The 24,375-nt window shown below is 36.9% G+C and overlaps 1 protein-coding gene across 1 annotated transcript in view; it reads right to left on the reverse strand.

The window, feature by feature from the left end:
* The window catches only part of LOC126969597 (uncharacterized), a 67,087-nt gene that overhangs the window by 8,772 nt on the left and 33,940 nt on the right, over window positions 1-24,375 (reverse strand). The window contains exon 4 of the mRNA XM_050815140.1: window positions 5,112-5,189. Within this exon, the coding sequence (XP_050671097.1) occupies window positions 5,112-5,189 (78 nt within the window). The remainder of the gene's footprint in view (window positions 1-5,111; window positions 5,190-24,375) is intronic.

Here is a 24,375-nt window from a genome sequence, read left to right on the forward strand (position 1 = left end):
CTAAAAAAATGTACAAAACAAATGTGTTACAACAGCCAAAAAAATTGTTAGAAAACAGTTTTGTGGATAAGGTTACTATAACATAAATTACATTCTTAATGATACCACAGACTGGGAATGAAGCGAACACCCTCAGGCTTTTTAATAATAAATTTTCCAGCACACTTGCTCGTAAAGTGAGCCTTATTACATCGTACTTAGGGCCATAAGCCCTTGCATAATAATACAACACAGCATAATAGAATTATCCCTACAAAGTTCAGTTAGTACCTAACTAGTGTCAATATTCTAAAACCTAACTGCAAAGTGTATGAGTAAAAAGAGCATTTTCAATTCAACCAGGTAATATTTTTTTTTTGTAATAACAAAGTGGTTATATGTCGCTGAAAATACATTTACATTTTTGGAATAAATGAATGACCTAATTAATACCTAAAAACAATTATTATTATCAAAATATTAATAATTCATAATAATGTAATGAATATATGCATTTTGTCACTAAAATTATAATTTAGAAAGTAGGCTAGGTATATTATGTAATTACCTTACATGTGGCGCGTGCAAAAAAAAACTTGCGCGCCATTTCCACTAATTTTCATATTTTGTATCGCATTTGTTGCTGTATGGTAAATAATTGTAAAAATGTCAAGTTTTAGTGCAGAAGATGAACAATTCATAGATTTAACCCCACCAGAAATACGGAAAAATTTATAACGAGGAGTGTTGCAAGGAGCTGTTTCACCTGATTCCTGCCACCGAATTCCACCTTCGCACGACACGCCACAAGTTAGGATATCATCCCCACCATGTGCGGCGGTCCTCCTCAGTGCGGTTTTCAATGAGCTTTGTTCCACGTACTACAAAGCTGTGGAATGAGCTTCCTTGTGCGGTATTTCCGGGACGATACGACATGGGTACCTTCAAAAAGAGATCACAGACACCTTCCTTAAAGGCAGGCAACGCTCCCGTGATTACTCAGGTGTCGCAAGAGAATGTGGGCAGCGGTGATCACTTAACACCAGGTGACCCGCACTTTCGTAAAATGCCATCAAAAACAATCCAATATCGTTTTGAAAATTGTAACCTCACCAAATTGTATACTTATTATATAGTAACAAAATTTGAAAAAAAAAAAAAAGCCCGCTGAGTTTCTTCAGCCCGTTTGTTCTTAGGTCAGACGCAACTATTTGGAATTGGTAAATTTTAAAGATCAGTAAGTGATTTTAAATCTTATTTTGAATAAAATGCATACTTAAATTTAAAGAACAATGGCGAAGTTTCATACTACAAAATATTTGAAATTGAATGGAAGCGTCTCAAGAACTGACGTGTACTAATTAATTCTCTATAATTTTCTGCATCTACTGACATTATTCATTTTTAATTTGGAACCGGGATAATGGAGAATTAATGATTATTTTGTTTGAGTTTTTAGGTAAGGTTTTTATTTTTATTACTTTACCGTTCTAACTTATATATATATATTATACTTATCTATTATATTCCAACTAACATGTACCAACAACAATAACACTGAATAAGACCAATTCCAAAAATCTTTAAGGATAGGAACTAGTAACCATAGGCAAAAAGTTAATAAATACCTACCTAATTACTAACGTCTACGGTACTACTGTCTACGGTCAACAACTCTGAGTAGGTATTATAATTATTATGATAAAATGGAAACTTGTTACTTGATGCAATGGTAATAACAGTTTATTTGCAACAAACCAGAGTTGGTTGTCCATAGCTTTATAAGTAATTTTATAAGAGGGAAGTCAAATGCGCAATCCATAGTCGTAGGTACTTCTAAAGTGTGCGTAACCTACGCCCGAATTTAAGGCTCGGGTCGACTTTTAAACTAAGTACTTCCATTTTTATAATCTTAAAAAACTGGTAAAATAAGTACCTAGTTTTCTAATGTCTTTTTCTCAATCCAAGATCTTATTTTGTAGAAGTAGGTAGCAGTAAATTAAACAAGCAAAATATTTTATTTTGTTTATTGTTATATAAACAGCGTACCTTAGACCAAATCGTGGGGCATATTATAGTCCGGTAATGGTGGTGGAGGATTTCCTCCACCACCATTACCGGTTGAAATGAGGTTCAGAGTTTAAAACGAGAGAAAGATATTATTCAAGTCCAAAACCAAGCCATGTAAAACAGAAACTACTTATTAAAATAAAGAAAGCACAAAACAACACAACAGCGGTAACTTCATATAATTGATAGGTATTATTAGCATTAGGTAGATCATAGGTGACAGAAATTAGAAACTCATTGATCACTCGCTCATCGCTGTCAGTCATATTGACAGATAGCTTTCCTTGATCTAACCTAAAATGGATGTGATTTCATAGTCGTGACAGCATATACTGTGAAAATGAAATAAATATTTTATTTATTACCCCGGTTCCTTTTGCAATACAATTTTATCTACGAAGTCAATTTATCTACGTTTTTTTTTGTAACTATCCTAACCTTAGACGGTTATTCCTATAGTCAGGTAAAATTTCGCCATTGTTCTTTATGCTATTAGTAGATAATCAATTTTATGATGAATTTGAATTTATGCTGTTAATAGGTAAGCAATTTTTGTAAGAATTTTGTATGTAGTTAATCGTTCACAAACAATAACTTTCTATATATACGCAGTCTTTAGTGGAACAGCAAAAGTGTGCTTAAAGACAATGTAAGCACACTTTTGTCGTTATTCGAATCCAATCTGAAATAAATAAAAAAAAGAGTGTGTGTAGGTACTTATGTACACGCGTGAGAAGTTATACTTCTTTGGCGTATGGAAAAATAAATCAAATTTTAATAAATAGTTAAGATCAAAGATAGTATAAACACTCAGCTTTTAAGGTTAATTTCAACAAGTATAGAAAATAAATAACTTTTTTTTTTATACATAAAATTTGTTTAAATACCAGAAATAAAACAAAACGAAAAAAGAAATATTTTTAGATAATAATGTAATAATTTTTAATTAACGATGTAAATAAATTATACATACCGACAATTAACCTCAAATCTATAAATGCACTCAAAACAGTTTATTCAAATCAGATTTATCACTAATATTCAATATATATAGATATACTAATAAATTATTAGTAAATACTATCACCGTCGTATATGAAATTGATTTAATAAAAACACCAAAATAATATTTTGGTGTTATTCACACTGTTTAGTTGTACTGTTACGAAACACGTGTTCTAAATATAAAAATACTAGGATATACAACTTGAACATAGTTATCGATTTTCATACCACCTAGAACTAACTTCACGATGTAGAATTCAGGTGTCGGTGTGCGCGCGCATCGTAAAAATTCACTCTCATAATTTTTCTCCATCGCGCCAAAAGAAGTATAACTTCAATAAATATTTTACATTGCTGCTTATTGACCAAGAATATTTTATACAACTGGAGTAAATGCGGCATTGTAAAGACATTTTTGACAGCTTAACATAACGTAATTTGTTGCATGTTCCATATTTCAGCTTTGTTTTTGTATGAGGTAAATCTGAATATATATATATATTACGTGACACGTTGTTTTTCCACGATGGACTCCTAAGCTAATGAACGGATTTTAATGGGGATTGCTTCATGGAGTGCAGTTTGGTCGAACTTGAGAGATAGGATAGTTTTTATTTCGATTTGGGACTCATAATTATTTTTTATTTCCAATATTTGTTTTATATGGACATATTTTCTATGAGAGAATTTATTGACGCACGGTTTGACAGTTCTGCTGTGAAACAATTTCATTATAACAACAAGGAGCATTTTTTACGAAATAATTCTTGATGTTTGGAAATATTATTGGCAAATTCCTATAAAACAGTATTTTTTTTATCTACAGAACAACGTCTGTCGGGTAGGCTAGTTATCTATAAGTATTGAACGCCATTGTTCACAACGCATTACTTTTGTATGTCAAACGCAGTGGCTTGGATATCAGTTTTAGCATTATCGTATGCATAGAACAGGTAAAAGATCTAGGTCCTAAAACTATTCTGTGATCGTGAACATGAATATTAGATGTTTTTTATCAACTCATGGTACGTACGTGCTTTTCTTGTGCACCCATTTATGTATTTAAATGTTTCAGTTACTTCATCAGTACTCAAACTTTTTTTTATTGTCTGTGTATTCAAACGTACCATAATTGAGGTAAAAGTAGGTTGTTGTGATACTATTTATATTTGTATTTTTTTTTATCCTCCCGGAACTAGAATGTACATTATTTCTTTGTAGGGAATACCACAGATTAAAGTAATTTTAAATATTATTGTGTTCTAGCCACTGACTTGTATAAATACCAATGGACAGGCTATTCTATATGTTTGACAGCTTACTTTTTGTGCCTATTTGAAGCGCCACTTGCGAGCGTCCAGAGAACTAATTTTGACGTATAATACAAATGGCTGCGATGGACCGTACAATAATCTGAAGTATTTTTGCATTTTGAATTAATTTCGTTCGTTTTTGCGTTATTTATACTTCAAGAATCAACGTAATAAAGTACACATTTTTTTAATAGTTTCCCACCATCTATCGATGTTTGCTGAGGTTGTCATCACTAGTTTAAGTACCGCAGACTCTCACTACATGGCCAACAGCGCCAAAATGGCGAATATCAAACGGACACAAAAGCCCTTTCACAGCCGCCAGTCCAGTGGTATATTATAGAGGTCAGTGATTCTAGCATATTTAATTGTCACATAGCTTAATAAATTAACAGTCATAATTTGGTCACCATATCTGTATTCTAGTACGAAATTATCAGTGAAAAAGTAAGCAACAAATAATTAATAATTGTAATGCATAAAATAAATATATTTTTGGGTTTGAGTGATTTTCTATATATTCATATATTAGTATGCTTAAATAGGTAGTTAACTATTTTGTTCGAGTACAATAATATATAGTTGGTAGGTACAAATATTTTATTGCAGCAATTACTATTGTGTCAAATGAAACAACTAATTGTTATAGTTTCGTCTTTTTATTACAAGCCTACTCTTGCGAACTCTTTTATGAACAATGTGAGAAATTCAGTTTATCCACTTATTTTAATATTTCCAACTTACTTGCCACATCAATATCATAAGCAGGGTCTACAGGCTTCCCGTTTTTCATTGCAGGCTGTGCCAAGTAATTTGTGCAATCTGAAACAAAACAATAATAATATCAGCTGCTTTAGAGCCAAATTGTATTACCCGCTGGCAAGCGTCCTGATGGAATGACGCTGGTGGCTTGGGCACGAGGAAGGGCGCTGGTATGGTAAGCGACTTGCGTCGACACTCTGGCTCCTTCTTATGTCCAAGTTCGACTGCCAAGGATAGCAAACATCGCAAATATTTTGGTCTCAGTGAGTCTTACATCTTTGTGCCGTTTGGTGTCGAGACACATGGCCCGTGCGGCCCAGAGGCGCGAAGAATGTACAAAATACTACCTTTTCGCCTCAATAGGGTTATTGGCAACCCAAGTGCTGGCAGCTTTTTCGGCTAACGTATCAGCCTAGCTATCCAACGTGGAAATGCTGCCAGTATTCTCGGTACGCTTCCACGTAATGATAGTTTTAATTTAATGTAGTCATAGTATTGTAAATATACTTATAAGATTTGTTTTGTTTGAATAATCAATTATTATTTATCACTTCAATATAGAAAATATGGCTCAGCTATAATAAATAATTTTATAGAGATGACATCATACTCTTCATTGTCCATAAAAAAACACAACAAAGCGATATTTTTTATTCAAACTATATTTTCTGATACCAGTATATTTCTTCTTAATTGTAAGTTATATAAATATTTTAATAATAAAAATTTAAAATTGATGTAAATTTTTTGCATTCATATCAAATTGCGAGATCCTACTTACTAGTAGTCCTACTAATATTATAAATGCAAAAGTTTGCGAGAATATAATATGTAAGATGTATTTTTGTTTCTCTTTCACGCAAAAACTACTAAATGGATTTTAATGAAACTTTACAATAATATATCTTACACATCAGAATAACATATTGGCTGCAATTTATAAGTGTGAATAATCCAAAATAATACGATAAGTGTCAAGTAAGTAGGAAAAAAAATCCGCAATCTGCGAGCTATTCATAGGTGCACCACAAATACCATTGGAGTTATAAATATTATAATGTATAATTTAATTGTTTATTCATTTTTATGTAAAAGGAGGATCAACTAGCGTATGGGTGACCTGGTGTTAAATGATCACCGCCGCGCTTTTTGTGAAGGTACCCATGTCATCACCGCAGTGTTTCCGGGACGATATATATGCCTTATGCGTAAGGAAGGTCATTTTAAAGCTTTGTAGAACGAGGAAAAAATCTCCTTGAAACCTTCACTGTGGAGGACTGCCGTGGGGAGTATATCCTAATGTGTGGCATGTCTTGCAAAGGTGGAATTCGGCGGCAGGAATCAGGTGAAACAGCTCTTCAGAACACTCCCCATGATAAATACGGTAGAAGACACACAATGAAATGACGTCTCTAAGCAACACCAAGTGATCCAGCTGTTCACAGAGCACTGTGTCCCCGACGATTCGAGCTGCTCTGCGTTGCACGCGGTCAAATGAATCGAGCTGAAACTGGGGTACACCAGATCAGAGATAACAGCAATACCCCATATGTGGCCGGACCTGCGCTTTTTAGAGCGCTAGAATGTGGGCTGGCTTGAAGTATTGTCGTGCTCTATTTATGACAACCAACTTCTTCGAAGCCAATTTGGCCTTGCCCTCCAGATGATCGCGGAATTGGTAATTGCATGACATTTCGAGATCCAGTATTCCGATACTAGGTGAGGTTTTAAAGGAAGTGTTATCGAGGAGCGGTGATACGACAAATGGGGTTTTATTAGTGGTAAATGCGGAAATTTGAGTCGTATCTAATCTTAAATAATCTTTAAAAAAATCCGCTGCAGCATATGTTTAATTTTCATGTGTAAGTCATCATCGCTAAAATAGTGAACCATAAATACAATAAAAATTTATTGAAGTAGGCGTTACTTTGCGGAAATCCATAATTACACAAATGATTTGAGTTTTCTTTGGTGTTAATTCCGCCATTACTTGTTTTTAAACAATCCGACACGTGTTTCGCCTCTACACGAGGCATCCTCAGGACGTGCTGTCTCGCCAAAATCTTAGTTAATTTATTATTAATTAACACTAAAGAAAACTCAAATCATTTGTACAATTAAAATTATTAATCTTCTAACTGACCCGGCAAACGTTGTTTTGCAATATAAATTATTTTAAACGTTCTACTGTTTTTTCTCCGACCTTCTTTACAAATCCGACTACCACAAAAAAGTCTTTTAATTTTTAGTGGAAGTCGGTGGTCTTTTAAGCTTCGTGTCCGAACCCGCCTCTCTACAATCTGTCAGAAAATAATTCTCACCTATTATTTTAGTCACAAAATGAGGACAGCTTTAAAAAGCTGATCGTTGGGTACACTGCAGGCAAACGAGCTCGTGGATGGTTCCAACCAAATGGAGTGATCAAGTTAAGACAATTTACCAGTTGGATGCTCCTTTGCACAGGATGCCGGCTAGAATATGGTTACCACAACGGCGCCTATTTCTGCCATGAAGCAGTAATGTGTAAGCATTACTGTGTTTCGGTCTGAGGGCCGCCTTAGCTAGTCAAATTACTGGTCAAATGAGACTTAACATCTTATGTCTCAAGCTTCAATTGTAGTGCCGTTCAGAATTTTGGGCTTTTCAAGAATCCTGAGCGGCACTGCATTGTAATGGGCAAGGCGTATCAGTTACCATCAGCTGAACGTCTTGATCGTCCCTAATTTTCATGAAAAAAGTGAAAGGCCCACCCTCGACTAAGTTCTGCTCCGTTGTCAGAGATGCAATGAACAGGCACTTATGGAGGCGTAAGATATTGTATTAGCACCAATAACCTCAACAAACGATGACCACGATCTTCAGTCATGAGCGAGTGACCGCTGAGAATACCCTACGCGATCCATATGCGAGTGAAAAGTACAGAAATATCCCTTTCGCTAATGAAAACTTACTCTTAGCTCCACAAATCATCGAAAAATGCAACGTGGCTATCATCCTGTATCAGTAATGGTTTGGTAGGGAGTTTTTATTGAAGGAGTGATAAAGTAACACAAATAAACTGAAAAAAATCTGAAAACAAAATTTTATGAATGTTGTAGGACTTGAACCCGCGACCTCTCACGTTCTGTGCGAGCGCTCTTTCCAACTGAGCCAACTGACGTATTGTTCATAAAATCTTGTATACTTTGTTCAACTCTCAGGTTGTGGTTTCATCTACGGGATCTACTTTACCGTTAATAACCTGCTTAATCCCAATATTTGCATATTAGGAAACTAACTTGAGATATCGCTCTTACAAATCTAAACAACGCTCATAAAATTTTGATTTCAGTTTTATTTGTGTAATTAATCCCAGAAGTGAGAGTTATCACTTTAAAACATAACAAATTGATAAAGCTTAATTTTTGTGAAAAAGTTCAGACTTCACCCAGTTTGTGTCAAGAGACTGTTTTAGGGTTGTCAAAATCCTCCTAGCAGTTCGCTTTTAAAAATAATGAACCTTGAACTCTTCAACAACTCTATGCACCTACACAAGCTTGGTTTTATTATAAGTAATGATAAAAAAAAACTAATCATCAAAAAAATAATCGTATAATTATCTTAACACATAAAACAGTGCTTTTATAAATACCTCAATATTTAAAATAATAGATCTATGATTTAAGAATCACATACCCTTACTAAAATTATATAACTTTTATGATTGCAATAAGTTCAGATTTTATTATGAGCAATCAATTTCGAATAACCCGTTCAAATATTAATAAACACTCAGATTTCAAAGCAATAAAATCCATTACGCACAATATTATTATATCAATGTGTAGAATTTTATTGCTCACTGAAGGTAATTTTACTACCTTTAAAGTAGTTCGAAATTGAATTAAGTATTTTTAGTAAAGTTTTGTTGAAAATGAGTAGATATAGATACCAGACATTAATCGATACTATATGCTATCATTACTCATTGTAATCACTATGTTGATGATTGAATTTAGAACACACCTGTTCGACCTCCATATAAATGCTAAACAACCTCCTTGCACAAAAAATACTCCTTGTGCAAATAACTACTCGAGATTTGATAAGTCAGCATTTTCGCAAGGAGTTTAGCATTAGAAGATTAATATCGCTTCGCAATTTTACAATCAATAAATCAATAATAATAATAAGAAAATTACATTCGGCTGTAGTATTTATTCCAATTTAAAGGTGCATTTAAATTAATTTAATTTTCTAATTTTCTTCGTTATTCATATGTCTAATTTCGCTTCAATCTTCCTTTTTCGCGTAGTCATGATCTTAAGTTTAGTTTGCAACTATTGAATCTCTTATTTACTATTTACATTATATTATACTATTTATGAGTTAACATATATAAGTTTGATTACTAATCATACTTTTTATTATGTCGATACATTAAAGCGATTCAAGTATTTATATTATCACCGTTTATATTGGGTGAGTGAGCCTTATTTAAAACCACGCATTATCTACTTAACAAAAAGTGCAAATTCTGTGGCACTACAATTGAGCTCGTCACCTTGAGACATAAGATGTTAAGTCTCATTTGCTCAGTAATTTCACTAGATACGGCGCCCTTCAGACCGTGACACAATAATGCTGACATATTACTGCTTCACGAAAAAGAAAAAGGCGCCGTTGTGGTACCTACAATCTACCCGGCATCCTGTTTAGGGGAGGCTCCGACTATTAAAGACTTTATTGAAAACAATAGTCGATAAAATGTCGAAAGCTTCCTATACATCTAAATTTAAACTTCAACGTTCGTGGTAAAAGTATGCAGTTTGTCCTTATCGCACCGATTTTTATTTCGCCCACTTAATCCTGACGTTATTGTTGTAAGAATTCCTAAATCTGAAAAGGTCTTAGATAATTTTACCTCTTAACCAACCAAAAGAAGAAAATAAAGCTTGAAAATACATTACAGAGTATGAGCTCAATATAAATTTTCATTTATATTTCTATGAACCCCAAAGAAATATATTGTGCCTAGATTTATCTTATTTATTATGTCGATACATTAAACCGATTCAAGTATTTATATTTTCATCGTTTATATTGGGTGAGTGGGCCTATCATAACTACAATCATAATAACAACCATAGCTACAAACTAGAAATATTCCATTTCCTTGACTTCAATTAATTATTAACTGAAGACAAAATGATTCACAATAAGGTACAAGATGCAAGCAACCTCGGTTTCCAGCATTAAGCACAATTTTGTTGGCGCCGGTATACTAGGGAGTAACCTTATTTTGCTCTTACTGCAAATTAATTAATTCTTATATGCTTACAAGCTATAAACCAGAGTCATTAAATATTTTAAAGGTTCTGTGTTTGAGATAATCATTAGTAAGCGAGAGTTGTGGATTCAAATTCAACAATTTAAAATTAAAGAAGATTAAGACACTACTAATCCTGATAGTCCCGTCCCTTGTCCGGCTTTCCGAAACAACAATTCCATTTTCAAAGAACTGAAGATAAAAGAAGGGCTATCGTCTACTGTGCAACTACGAATTCTGAAGTTCTTTGGTCACATCTCCAGAGGATCGATTGAGTGGTTGATAGTGCAGGGCCAGGTGGAGGGGTAAAGAGCAAAAGGACGCTCATACACGCGATGGACGGATTTTATCAAAGCAGTGACCCAGACTACTGTGGTAGAGTGCTCCCGCAATGCTACAAACCGTCAAAAGTGGAGAATCATCGCGCGGGAGGCAGTGCGACCCAAAACTAAAGAGACCAACGACGACTAATGTTGCATCATCTTAGCGACCACTCCGATAAGAGTGACCGATTGAGAGACCGACGCATAATTTTTCTTATTCCTTTCTAAGGTTACAGCTTCTTTATAAGAAGCAGGACAACATTTGTCGGGTCAGCTAATATCAATATTTTTTATGGAAGACGAGACAAACTACCGTACCCGTTACATGATGCTAATTGATCACCGCCGGTGATCACAGGTGCGTTACCCCTTTTAGAAAGGTGTACGCACTTTTTTGAAGATACCCATGATATATCTTCCTAGAAACACCGCACAAGGAAGTACCGCACTCATTACAAAGTTTTGTTGTAAGTGGGAGGAAGGCATTCCTTTTTTTGTGTGGTATTCCACACATCCAGATGGTAGGGATGATATCCTAGTTTCGTAGTTTTTAGTAGAATTCGGCGCAGGAATTAGGTGAAACAGCTAATTGGACTCCCCTTGATAAATGCGCTAGAAGAAACCTAATGAAGTGATGTCTGTAGGTATGTAACGCCAAGTTATCTAGCCGTTCACAGAGCACTGGATCCCCGACAGTTCAAGCAGTGGTATATTACACAGGGTCAAACGCTTTGAGCTGATACTGTGGTACACTGGAGGATAGATGAGAGCAATATTCCATATGTAGCCCGACCTGTGCTAAGTGACCGCTAGAATATTTCGTATACCTAATAATCTTCAAATAATCCAAAATGTAAAACATCTATCTTTTAAAGTAAACCCGAATTCCAAGTTCCTCTCCTGTGTAGTTGGACTTAATTTAATTTTCAAAACAAATGTATCCTTGAACGATCTGTTTATGTTTCTTGCTTATATATAGAAGTGACGCACTGTGTTTGTTTGTGTCTCCTGGTGATACTTGTGTGTCGTTGTTTTCTGTTTTAATGGATTCAATATAAATACAATGATGATTAAAGTGTATCTACATAATTATTTTTAAGACCGATATACTGCTTTGCAGCATCCTAAAGTGGACCCTTCTTCGCTTACTGATCCCATATAAATATTTAAGCACTTTATGTACTTTTGGGATACGATAAAAGCACTGAACTCATGACCCTCACGGCAAAGGGATATATGAATATATGTGGATATATGTCTATGATTTTAAATTACAGTCACATTTGACATTCGACAGGAATTTGAAAGCTGAATTGAAATCCTTTGTTAGAACTATATAGTCCAGGAAGAATTGGTGCATGAGCACCGATATTGTTTAAACAATTGCAAGGAATTGTTATTTTTCAACCGGACAAATTTGTTTTTTTTTGATATATTATGTATTTTTGTTAAAATACAAATAAAAAAGGTCCTAAAACTTTTCGCGATAAAGTTAATATATTTAGAGATATAATAATTCTTTAAGGTTCGAAAAATTTCAACTTTGACCCATGAAAAACATATTTAAAAAAAATATAAATAATATTGTTTTTAATTATTTATGCAATAGTTAATGATATTATAAATGATTTTAAAAAATCATTGTTTATACCTGTTTATTTGGCACATAAGTATGCGTCTCTTCTATTAACCTTATGAAGAGTGTTTAAGAAAGCAATGTTATTAATAATTGAACTGCCTACAATATGTTTTCAACAATTTTTATTCGATTTAAGCAACATGGCACCATTTTCTCCGTGACAACATGCATTTATATCATCAGTAGGGCAATTTGAAGAGGATCGCATAAAAAAATTGAGGTGGAATAGTTTTCGATACTCATTCGTCGATTCCCCCTTAACTAATAGACTTATATACATGCTATAGGCTATTTGACAGCCCGATAGTGCGGGATCAATTTTAATTTGTCAATGCTTCCGTTAGCAAGTGGTTTAATGTTCAAAATACTAAAAGGCTAATGCTAAGCATCGCTGACTGTTAATGAATCGTCTGTTAATATGAATTTTTTTTGGATTTATGTGATATCTGCATTAAAACATTTTGTAAAGCCTTATAGTTTATTTGAAATAAGGGTCTATCAGTCAATTAATAGATTCGAGATATTTTATTGTAAGTACGTGGGGAAGGAGAGAGGAGACTAAGGGAGAGGAGGAGCTTATACTTTACAGATCAACGCTGTCCCCTCTGGCTTAGAATAACTATAAGCTTTAAGGAGTTCTTGTTTTGATATGTTTCTGTTAGCAAATACGTAAGTAAATTTGTCTGTAGCAAAAGGACGTGTAAAAAAAGGAGGTCTCCGCGCCGTGATATAAACAAGTAAAACACCCGCTAGTGTGTGTGCTGTTACGGGGGATACCAGCTAACACAAATTATCTGCCGTTATTAGTCATAGTATTATATAGCCACATTACTTTTAACTCCGATTTTCTAATCTCTGATAGTCAGATTGTTTCCTAAATAAAAAATAAATATCGCTGGCATAGTATGAGTAAATAAAAAAATTTCATTAAAAACAGGTACACCTTGAAAGTAAGGATAGCGGGTTTTTTGTTTTTGTTTATTTCTGTGTCCATGTCTTGTTTGCTGTATCTTTGTTCTAACTGATATAAAAATGACGTACTAACATTTCTTATTTTTAAGAATACCTACAGAAAATTCATTCTTAAATTTGTATGTTTGCCACTGACGTGATATCAAATAAGTTCATTTTTAGAGAACATATAACAATGTGCTTTAAAGTGATTTGGTTGCTAGGTAAATACACATGTGATGGAAATTTTGATAGATTACTGGATCCCCGACAATTCAAGTAGCTCTGCGTTGCACGCCATTTAATGTTTAGAACTGATACCGGGATGCACCAGATCAAAGATGAGAACGATACTCGTATTGAAGTAGCGTTCCACACCTGTTATCAAATATCACTGCATCTTGAAACAGATAATGATTTATCTACACAGAATACCATAACATGGATTACCCAATTTAATTTTTCGGGTAAAGTCCCTGTTTATTTACCGGCCACACTGGATGTGACTGTCCGTCACAGACGATGGCAGATGTCATAATGGCGGCTGATCGGCTTATATTAGTGTAAGTGTGTGCGTGGGGCTCTGAATTTACACGTTAACCGGCTTGTTTTGATGCTTCACTGTTATTAGTTGACATGGAGTCCTTATTTTATTACTCGCACGTGGTCTGTAGTAGTTTCTAACTAGTTTTAGTTGCACCACTACTATTTCAATTCATTATCGTTTTCCAGGTGCATTTGCGCCTCAAACATAACAATTAACTAGTTATTTTGATCACAAACGGCTATTAAAACGTTATTAAATCTGTTTCTATGTCAGAAACTGAACTATGGCCCAGAGTTTATTTATTTACGTAACTCGTAACAACGTGCTCGCAAGAGATTTAGATCGGTTTAGAGTTAAAAGAACCAGTGTGGTATTTTTATCGGTGACTATAAATCTTATTGTGTGGGCCGGAGAGAAATGTTTTTCGTTTGACTTCTGTTAGTTTACCTACAAACTGAAAATTGTTGCTCTATATACAATACAGTTGGAGATTTTGTTTCCGATTTTTGAGTGAATTTCAAGATAAATTATATGTTATTGTTTTATATTTGTCACAGGATTAATGAAGATTGCTCTTTTACTAGTAAATTTATAGTGTTTTCTTTGAGTTTTGTCATATTAGTGACAAATTATATTACTTTGTAATTATTTGTAGGGATGAATAAATTAAATAACGTAGGCATAAAATATAAATAATGTAGGTAGTTTTGAACTTATAATTCTTTAGACGCGTTATGAAAAAAATATAAGAGTGAAATTTTAAGATGCGCGCGCATCACTGTAACACAAAATTATTTTTGTGTTACAGTGATGCGCAGGGTGAAGTTGGTTTCTTAAATTTTCTGACATTTGCGACATTCGTTATTTTTTTTTGGTATCTTCGTCCATTATTAGGATAGGCAAAGGCTTCAAGCCCGTACAACCGTATTCGTTATTTAATGATTAATTTATTGTCAAAGCTATTGTTGCAAGATTCTTACTATATTGTTCTTCCTATAAACGTAGAATAGCACGAGTAATAAATATTTTTAAGGATTTTTGCTTTGTTAGGCCAAAGAAGTATTACTTCTTGCGTGTATACATAAGTACAGACACTTTTTTTTTGAAGTGAACGTATATGTTAATGTTAAATATGTATTTTAACAGCGATCGGACCTACGCGTCGCTCATTTTACTCTACTGTTGTTGTGTAATCTTTAGCTAAACGAAAAAACCAAATAGTTTATATTATTTACTTTTCCCAACATAAAGCTGTCAGGAATTGGATGTTATAAATATTAATGCAAAAAACTTGACTAATTGGAATTGGCGTTATTCCTTATAGCTTAGGTATCCGCTTTCACTTACAATCATAATAATTTTCAGTTAAAGTGGATTCTTCAGGGAAAACCGCATATTGGAAAAAAACTAAGGCCTGCAGGATATGAAGAAAAAAATTGCATTGTGCATGAACCTCTAAACTGCATATGAAGTCCTGGTACATGTTGCTAAGATGACACGCGTTTTAAACCGCTAAAGATATTAGTATCACCGCTACTATATTTGTTCTCCTGGTGTCTATGATGTAATGAGGTTATTCTTTTCAATTTTAATTGAGGCAACGGCCAGGGCTAGTCAAAGGCTATTTTTTGTGCCTGACAATACTGGAACCATCCTCGTACTTATACGACACGTCCGAATTCGTCGCGCTTTAAATGGTGACTGATTTAGTAACTCAATTTAGGACTGTGTGATCAGTAGCTTCTAATGTGTTTTTAAATTTGCTTTTGAATTAAGATGACTAAAATCAGTCGAGTGAAATAACCGCATTAAGTCGTGTGCATGACGTGTGAATATATTAACGTATACTCGCGTCATACAAATGACAATCTCTTCAAATATGATCGCCGGGTACCAAAACACTGAATAATGCTTCCTATCTCATTTTCTACCACGTTAAATGTTTTGAATTTATGTGGCTGTCTCTTTTTACCGTCACGCTTTTAATATATATGAAAAAAAATGTCCGACCGGCGTACGTTCACGACAATTCCGCCGGTCGCGGTGGTTAGGGCGACAGACTGAGAAACTTCCGCACCATGCGTGCCATTCCTAAAATAGCTTCCTTATTATTATTATTAATGTGATTTTTAAGTTTAGCTTCTTAACAGGGTAAACATTTGAATTTGAATTTGATTAGCACCACCATAATATGCTTGAGTTTTTTGATTTTAATAAATTTGTAGAGTAAATAACGAAAGATCTTCGAGGCGATCTTTATAATTTAATTTAAAGTAATTGTAAAGTGCTACACGTGCTCCACATTAGGAATCATGGCAATGTTTGGTGTAAAAATAAACCCGCTGAGATGACCACAATAAATGAGCTTGAAAATGAAAATCAATGTATAAAATATAAAGTTAAATAATTTAAGTTCTCTAAACATTGTTTCTTGATGAAAAATATTTTCTCATATTTGAGTATTAAACGAAGAAAACCCTTAAAAACAGATTTTCATATTTTTTAAAACTTCAAACAAATGTTGTTTGTAGTTTTACGGTACCATATCAAATGAAATCAAATCAAATTTAAAATTACTAGACTTGAATAAATTATTATTAATATTACTTAGCAATAGTTTTATGATATTATATACATAATATGATAATTGTTTATGTCGGCCTAATGTTTCAATTAATTGCATGTTATTTATCTATATATTATATACATTAAATGAAAATGGTCTTTGTTTGAGGGTCAATCACGCCTAAACCAATGATCGTGTCGACATGAAACTATCACCATTCGATGCGAAATTTATCTTAGATTGTTTATGGCAACTTATTTTTTGAATACGAAGAAGTGGGAGAGTCACGCAGCCGTCTTTTGACGTCAGCACAATCGGGCCAGACTCGTCCGGGTTAATTACCACACTCGCACAGAATACCGGCGTGAAGTAGCGGCCTAGTGCCGCTATGTTTCGCATAGGTTAGTGTCGAGGACCGGAAGCCATTCCCCCCCCATCCCCAACAAAGATTATGAAAGCGGTCCCTAAAGAGATAGTACCCCAGGAGGGTACCGGCTCTACCAGAGTCGGAGAATCCCTCCCCGAGCACTCTAGCTCGGGCTGCCCTTCGTATTCTGGGGAGGGCACAGTACCGCGCATGACCAAGGACAAACGAGGCAGTAACACCACGGCACCCCGCTCCACACTCAACGTGGACTTTTGCAATATCAGGGGAATTCACTCTAACTTAAACGCCGTCCACCACCACCTTAAGATGGCTAAGCCGGCCTTGTGTTTCCTTACGGAGACGCAGATATCTCGACCTAGCGATACGTCATATTTAACGTACCCCGGGTACAAAATTGAGCACAATTTTTTGCCTCATGCCGGGGTATGTGTGTACGTTAGGGAGGATATCTGCTGTCGCCGTCTCGGCAATTTTGAGGGTAGGGACCTGTCCACTCTCTGGCTCCACGTAGATTTAGAGGACCGCGTCCGCATCTATGCGTGTGTCTACAGGTCCCATAGTGGTAACGCAGAAACCGATCATCTCATGGGCTGCGTTCAAGCGGCAATTGACGACGTGCTTGCACAGATCCCCTCCGCTGAAATCGTAGTCTTGGATGATTTCAACGGGCACAATGCCGCATGGCTTGGATCACGTACCACAGACTACGCAGGGCGATCTGTGCATAATTTTGCATTGGCATACGCTCTGTCCCAATTGGTTGAGTCGCCAACGCGGCTCCCGAGTGTGGATAGCCACATGCCGTCCTTATTAGATCTTCTGCTGACTACACATCCCGATGGTTACCAGGTCATTGTCGACGCCCCTCTCGGAACGTCCGACCATTGCCTGGTCAGGAGTGTAGTGCCTATACGACGCCCACGTCGCAGACCACCAGCGACCCGCCGCGTTTGGCACTACAAGTCAGCAGATTGGGATAGGATGCGTTCCTTTTTTGCATCCTACCCTTGGGGCAAGGTTTGTTTCCCTTCGGATGATCCTAGTGCCTGCGCCGTTGCAGTAGCCGATGTGATACTACAGGGCATGGATATTTTTATACCAAGCTCTGTAGTACCGATCGGTGGCAGATCACAGCCCTGGTTCGATGCGTCAGTTAAAGCAGCATCTGACTGCAAAAAACAGGCGTATCGAACTTGGGTTGCGGCGCTGGGCACAAAGGATCCGAACTGCATAGTTCTTAAGAGGAAATACAACCGTGCTTGAAGATTTTTTAAGTGGCAAATCGCCCGTGCAAAGTCAAAACACGTCGTCAAAATCGGCGAGCAGCTTTCCAGTTACCCGATCGGAACACGCAAGTTCTGGTCGTTGTTGAAAGCTGCTCTTGGTAACTTCAGCCAGCCGTCCATGCCGCCGTTGCACATGAGGAATGACACCCTGGCCCATACGGCAAAAGAGAAAGCCGATCTCCTGTGCGCTCTTTTCGCCTCCAACTCGACTCTTGACGACAACGGAAAAACACCGCCGACCATCCCGCGGTGTCAGAGCTCTATGCCTGAAGTACAGTTCATACAGAAAACTGTTAGGCGAGCTCTGTTTTCGTTGGACGTCAGGAAGTCGAGCGGGCCGGATGGCATTTCTCCAATCGTGCTTAGAACGTGTGCCCCTGAGTTGACGCCGGTGCTAACGCGTTTATTCCGGCACTCTTATTCCAAAGGCGTAGTCCCTGACTCATGGAAGTCAGCCCTTGTCCATCCGATCCAAAAAAAAGGAGACAGTTCGGATCCGGCAAACTACAGGCCTATTGCTATTACCTCCCTGCTCTCCAAAATCATGGAGAGCATAATTAGCCGTCAGCTCTTGGTATACCTAGAGGGTCACCAGTTGATCAACGACCGACAATACGGGTTTCGCCATGGTCGGTCGGCAGGTGATCTTCTGGTATACCTAACACATAGATGGGCTGCGGCTATTGAAAGCAAGGGGGAAGGCCTGGCAGTTAGCCTGGATATAGCGAAGGCCTTTGATCGTGTATGGCATAAGGCGCTCCTCTCTAAACTTCCATCATTTGGGCTTCCCGAGAGCTTGTGCAAGTGGACCTCCAGCTTCCTCACTGGGCGCAGCATACAGGTCGTTGTCGACGGACAATGCTCGAACCCGAAGCCCGTGAATGCTGGAGTGCCCCAAGGCTGTGTGCTATCTCCTACGCTGTTTCTTCTGCATATCAATGATATGTTGGACACCTCCAACATTCATTGCTATGCAGATGACAGCACTGGTGATGCCGTATACACTGGCCATGCACGTCTCTCTCGGGAAATCGTCGACCAGTGCCGGGAGAAACTTGTGTCTTCTATCGAGTCCTCTCTTGAGAAGGTTGCGGAATGGGGTAAATTGAACCTTGTCCAATTTAACCCCCCGAAGACTCAAGTTTGCGCGTTTACCACTAAAAAAACCCCATTTGTCGCATCACCGCTCTTCGACAACACTTCCCTAAAAGCCTCGCCTAGTATCGGAATACTGGGTCTCGAAATCTCGAGCGATTGCCAATTCCGTGGCCATCTGGAGGGCAAAGCCAAATTGGCTTCAAAGAAACTGGGCGTCATTAATAGAGCACGGCAATACTTCAAGCCAGCCCACATTCTAGCGCTGTACAAAGCGCAGGTCCGGCCACACATGGAGTATTGCTGTCATCTCTGGTCTGGCGCACCCCAGTATCAGCTCGATCCATTTGACCGCGTGCAACGCAGAGCAGCGCGAATTGTCGGGGACCCAGTACTCTGTGAACGGCTGGATCACTTGGCGTTGCGTAGAGACGTCGCTTCATTGTGTGTCTTCTACCGCATTTATCACGGGGAGTGCTCCGAAGAGCTGTTTTACCTAATTGCCGCCGAATTCTACCTTCGCACGACACGCCACAAGTTAGGATATCATCCTCACCATCTGGATGTGTGGCGGTCCTCCACAGTGCGGTTTACAAGGAGCTTTCTTCCACGTACTACAAAGCTGTTGAATGAACTTCCTTGTGCGGTGTTTCCGGGACGATACGACATGGGTACCTTCAAAAAAAGCGCGTACACCTTCAAAACGGCTATTTGTTGGACTGGTTTTATAGCACAAAGCGGAGAAAAATTTGTTACAAGCTCGCTTAGCGTGTAGATCCATTAAGCGCCTACAAAATTATTGATGGCACAGTGTATATTGTAATATTGAGTTACGATTTCATAACCATATCGCTTAATTTAAGATCTTTGATTATTTATTTCATCAATAAAAATATTGGAACGTCATTCAGAGAATGAAAGTTCTATTTTATTATGATGGAAATGTTGAAAATAAATGTGAATTTAATCTATGTTTAGTAAAAATCCGCGTAAATATTACAATAATAAGAAAATCTAAACTTATTTATCTTAATAGAATATTTTATAGAATTCTTGATAATGTTAAGTGAATTTGCTAGAAATTGTAATAGCGATAATGTTTAAACCAGTAACAAACAACCTTATAATGCCTACTACTCGGCTAAGTTGAGTGAGTTAGTCATTTGTGGGGCATTGTATATGCTTTTACAAAAAGATTCCAGATTATATTATTACGAAATTCAAAAGAATTGAAAAAAAAACTTTTGCCTGGTAAAGGTTACTATAACATAAATGACTTTCTTAATGATACCACTGATTGGGAACTGAGCGACCGCCCATAGGCTATTAAATAATAAATTTTATTGTACGATTTTACATTATAACCATATTTTATTTAAAAAAAGCCCGCTGAGTTTTTTGCGCCCGTTCGTCTCAGGTCTGAGGCATACCTTTTGGAATGGGTGGTAGTTTTTGACTTTCAATAAGTGGTTTTATACCCTTTTTTGAATAAATATATTATAATTTTGAATTTGAATAATACAAATTGTTCATCAAGGCGAAAATTGTAAGGATTCGTACGAGTATCCTTTTGTGGGCACTAGGCAAAGGTGAGGGCCTCTACGCCCGAGCTGGGGAATTGGAGTTTCTCTGTAGTACATAGTACTCATACTATATGTACGATGAAATAACAATAATTTTATAACTATAGCTAATAAATTGTAAACACTGGTCATACAATCTGTATGCAGAAAGCCATCGGAAGTATTTTTGACAGCCAATTAAAAAAAAATTAAAGACTGTCCTATGACGTTCTATACATATAGACAATGCACCTCATAAAGGCACCTGCAAATAAATGCCACCATAATAAGCTTCGAATGCTATGTATATACATTTCTGCGCTTACTCCAGTTATTTATAATATTATTGGTCAATAGGCAGCAATGAAAACATTTTTTCAGTTTAAGCTGCGTATTTTAAAGTTAGAACCCGATTTGGACAGTGACATCAGTGGAGTAGCAGTTAGGTATTTTGTAAACCCAGACACAGAGTGCTTACATTGTCTTTAAGTCCTCCAACATACATTGCTATGCAGACGACAGCACGGGCGATGCCGTATACACGGGCCATGCAGGTCTCTCTAGGGAAATCGTCGAGCAGTGCCGGGAGAAACTTGTGTCTTCTATCGAGTCCTCTCTTGAAAAGGTCGCGGAATGGGGTAAATTTAACCTAGTCCAATTACCTCTCGGAAGACTCAAGTTTGCTCGTTTACCATAAGAAAAACCCATTTGTCGTATCACTGCTCTTCGACAACACTTCTCTTACAGCCTCGCCTAGTATCGGAATCCTGGGTCTCGAAATCTCGAGTGATTGCCAATTCCGCGGCCATCTGGAGAGGAAAGCCAAATTGGCTTCGAAGAAACTGGGCGTCATAAGTAGAGCACGGCAATACTTCAAGCCGGCCCACATTCTAGCGCTGTACAAAGCGCAGGTCCGGCCATACATGGAGTATTGCTGTCATTTCTAGTCTGGCGCACCCTAGAGTATCAGCTCGATCTATTTGACCGCGTGCAACGTAGAGCATATCGAGTTGGACCCAGTGCTATGTGAACGGCTGGATCACTTGGCGTTGCGTAGAGACATCGCTTCATTGTGTTTCTTCTACCGCATTTATCACGGGGAGTGTTCCGAAGAGCTGTTTCACCTGATTCCTGCTGAACCACCGAATTCCACCTTCGCACGACACGCCACAAGTTAAGATATTATCCCCACCATCTGGATGTGTGGCAATCCTCCACAGTGCGATTTTGAAGGAACTTTCTTCCACGTACTACAACGCTGTGGAATGAGCTTCCTTGTGCGGTGTTTCCGGGACGATACGACATAGGTACCTTCAAAATAAGCGCGTACACCTTGCTTGGGGGCCGGAAACGCTCCTGTGATTCCTCTGGTGTTGCAAGAGAATGTGGGCGGCGGTGATTACTTAACACCAGGTGACCCATACGCTCGTTTGTCCTCCTTTTCCATAAAATAAAAAAAAAGCACACTTTTGCCATTGCGCTATCACACTGAATATTTCCATATGTCATTGAGACTGTTACATAGTTTGAATATAAGTAGTAAATGGGCAGTTACTAAAAATTCTCACATAAACTATCACAAAAGTGATACCAAAAATACATAATACAAAATTTTCTTTAAATTCATTGAGCGGTATAAACATCCATCCTGTTCGAATGCGTGACGGGATTTTATATAATATATAGAAGATAAAGATATTATTAGACTATTAGTTTGAGAAGTTATTTTTTATCAACTGAATCATTACAGTTCAAGAAGAGATATTTATATCTTTCAGCGGTCATCATCGTTTGATCTATGAAAGATATATTGTTATGGTTATTATAATAATTTATTTTTGTGGATACAGATGGCAAGGTGTTAAACAAAAGACAAGAGTGTTTTTTTTGTATAATTATTTATTTTTTTGAATGCAGAATGGAAGGAGTTCAAAATACAGACAAGAGCGATTTAGTCACAGAATAGGTAAAATCCCTTTAAACTGTGCTGTGGATTTTGTTACAAATAATTTACTATTGTGAAGTCAGAAGGGAAGAGGTTACAAAGGACAAGAGCGATTTTGCCCAGCACAATGAGGCTTCTGTGATGAAATGACATAGCCATACATTCTAATTTAAAATGGCTAATTGATTTAGTTCTGCAGCATACTTGGTTAAAAAATTAGACAATTAACCGACGCAGATACGGCGCGACTAGTTTACTTTAGCTATTTCCATAGTATTATGTCCTATGGTATTATGGTATATAAAAATAAATACTTTCTTTGTAACGCAGAAGAGCGCTGTTCGCGCTATTTATAACCTAGGACCTAGAGAATCATTGAGAGAAAAAATAAAAGAAATAAACATCTTGACTGTTGCCACTCAATATATTGTCGCGTAGCAACGCTTCGACGTAGTTCTGCCTCGAAAGTGTAAAGAAGAAGAAGAAGAAAAGAAGAAGTAGTGAAAAGTGGAAATGTTCCAAGAAGAAGAAGATAGGAGAGACTTAGTGTTCGGTGCGGGGTGACGCGTTGAAGGTACCGCCGCCCACAAGAGGATCAGCGGCAGACCGGCGAAGTGCAAGTTCAGAAAAAGTGAACGCAAATAAAGACTCGTTCCTATAAACGGAGTATTATTTCCAATCCCTGACCCACTCTCGTGTCAATATTCTTGATAATGTACATAGGCACATAAGTGAATTTGCTAGAAACTGTCTTTAATGTTAACACCAGGAAAAAACATAAACTTATAATGCCAACTACTCGGCTTCCAGTGTTTAGTCCGGAGTTTATAAGTCCAAAGACTTATAAACTCGACTAAGCCTAAGGTTACTATAACCTAAATGACTTTCTTAATGATACCACTGATTGGGAATTCAGCGACTACCCACAGGCTATTAAATATATAAAATTTTTTTTTATATAAAAAAACTACAAGGGTTGCATAGTATATAAAGAACTCCAGAGAGTTAATTCCCTCCACTACGCTTGAGAAGGACTCTGGTTTCCGATCAATCTAAACACGATATAATTCATCACGAGCAATACAATATAAAACACAATTCCAAATCATACGCTGCAGCTGCCAAACAAAACCAAGCTACAGCAGTCAATCCAGACAATAATGACCATAATGATGACACACAAAGCATTGCACTTGCCCTTAGAACCCTAAGTGAAACAATGCAAACTCTCATGAGCCAAATGCTAACTATAACCAAAATGTTAGCTGAAATCACGTCTAAGCTGGCTTTTAATGATAAATACAATTAAAATATGTATTTGGAATGCCAACGGCTTATCAAACCACTCAGCAGAGTTAAAAATATTCTTGACGTCTAACGAAATCGACATAATGCTGATATCGGAAACTCATTTTACATCCAAAAGTCATCTTAACATTAACGGCTATACCTTATACAATTCTAACCATCCAGTCGGCAAAGCTCATGTTGGAACTGCCATACTTATTAGATCTAAAATCAAACACCATATGCATGAAAATATATCTAAAAACTACATACAGGCTACCAGTATCGTTGTGAAGGACTGGTCTAGTGACTTTGTGATTTCAGCAATTTACTGTCCTCCGAGATACTC

This window comes from Leptidea sinapis, chromosome 18, assembly GCF_905404315.1.
Source record: "Leptidea sinapis chromosome 18, ilLepSina1.1, whole genome shotgun sequence".
NCBI classification, from domain to species: domain Eukaryota; kingdom Metazoa; phylum Arthropoda; class Insecta; order Lepidoptera; family Pieridae; genus Leptidea; species Leptidea sinapis.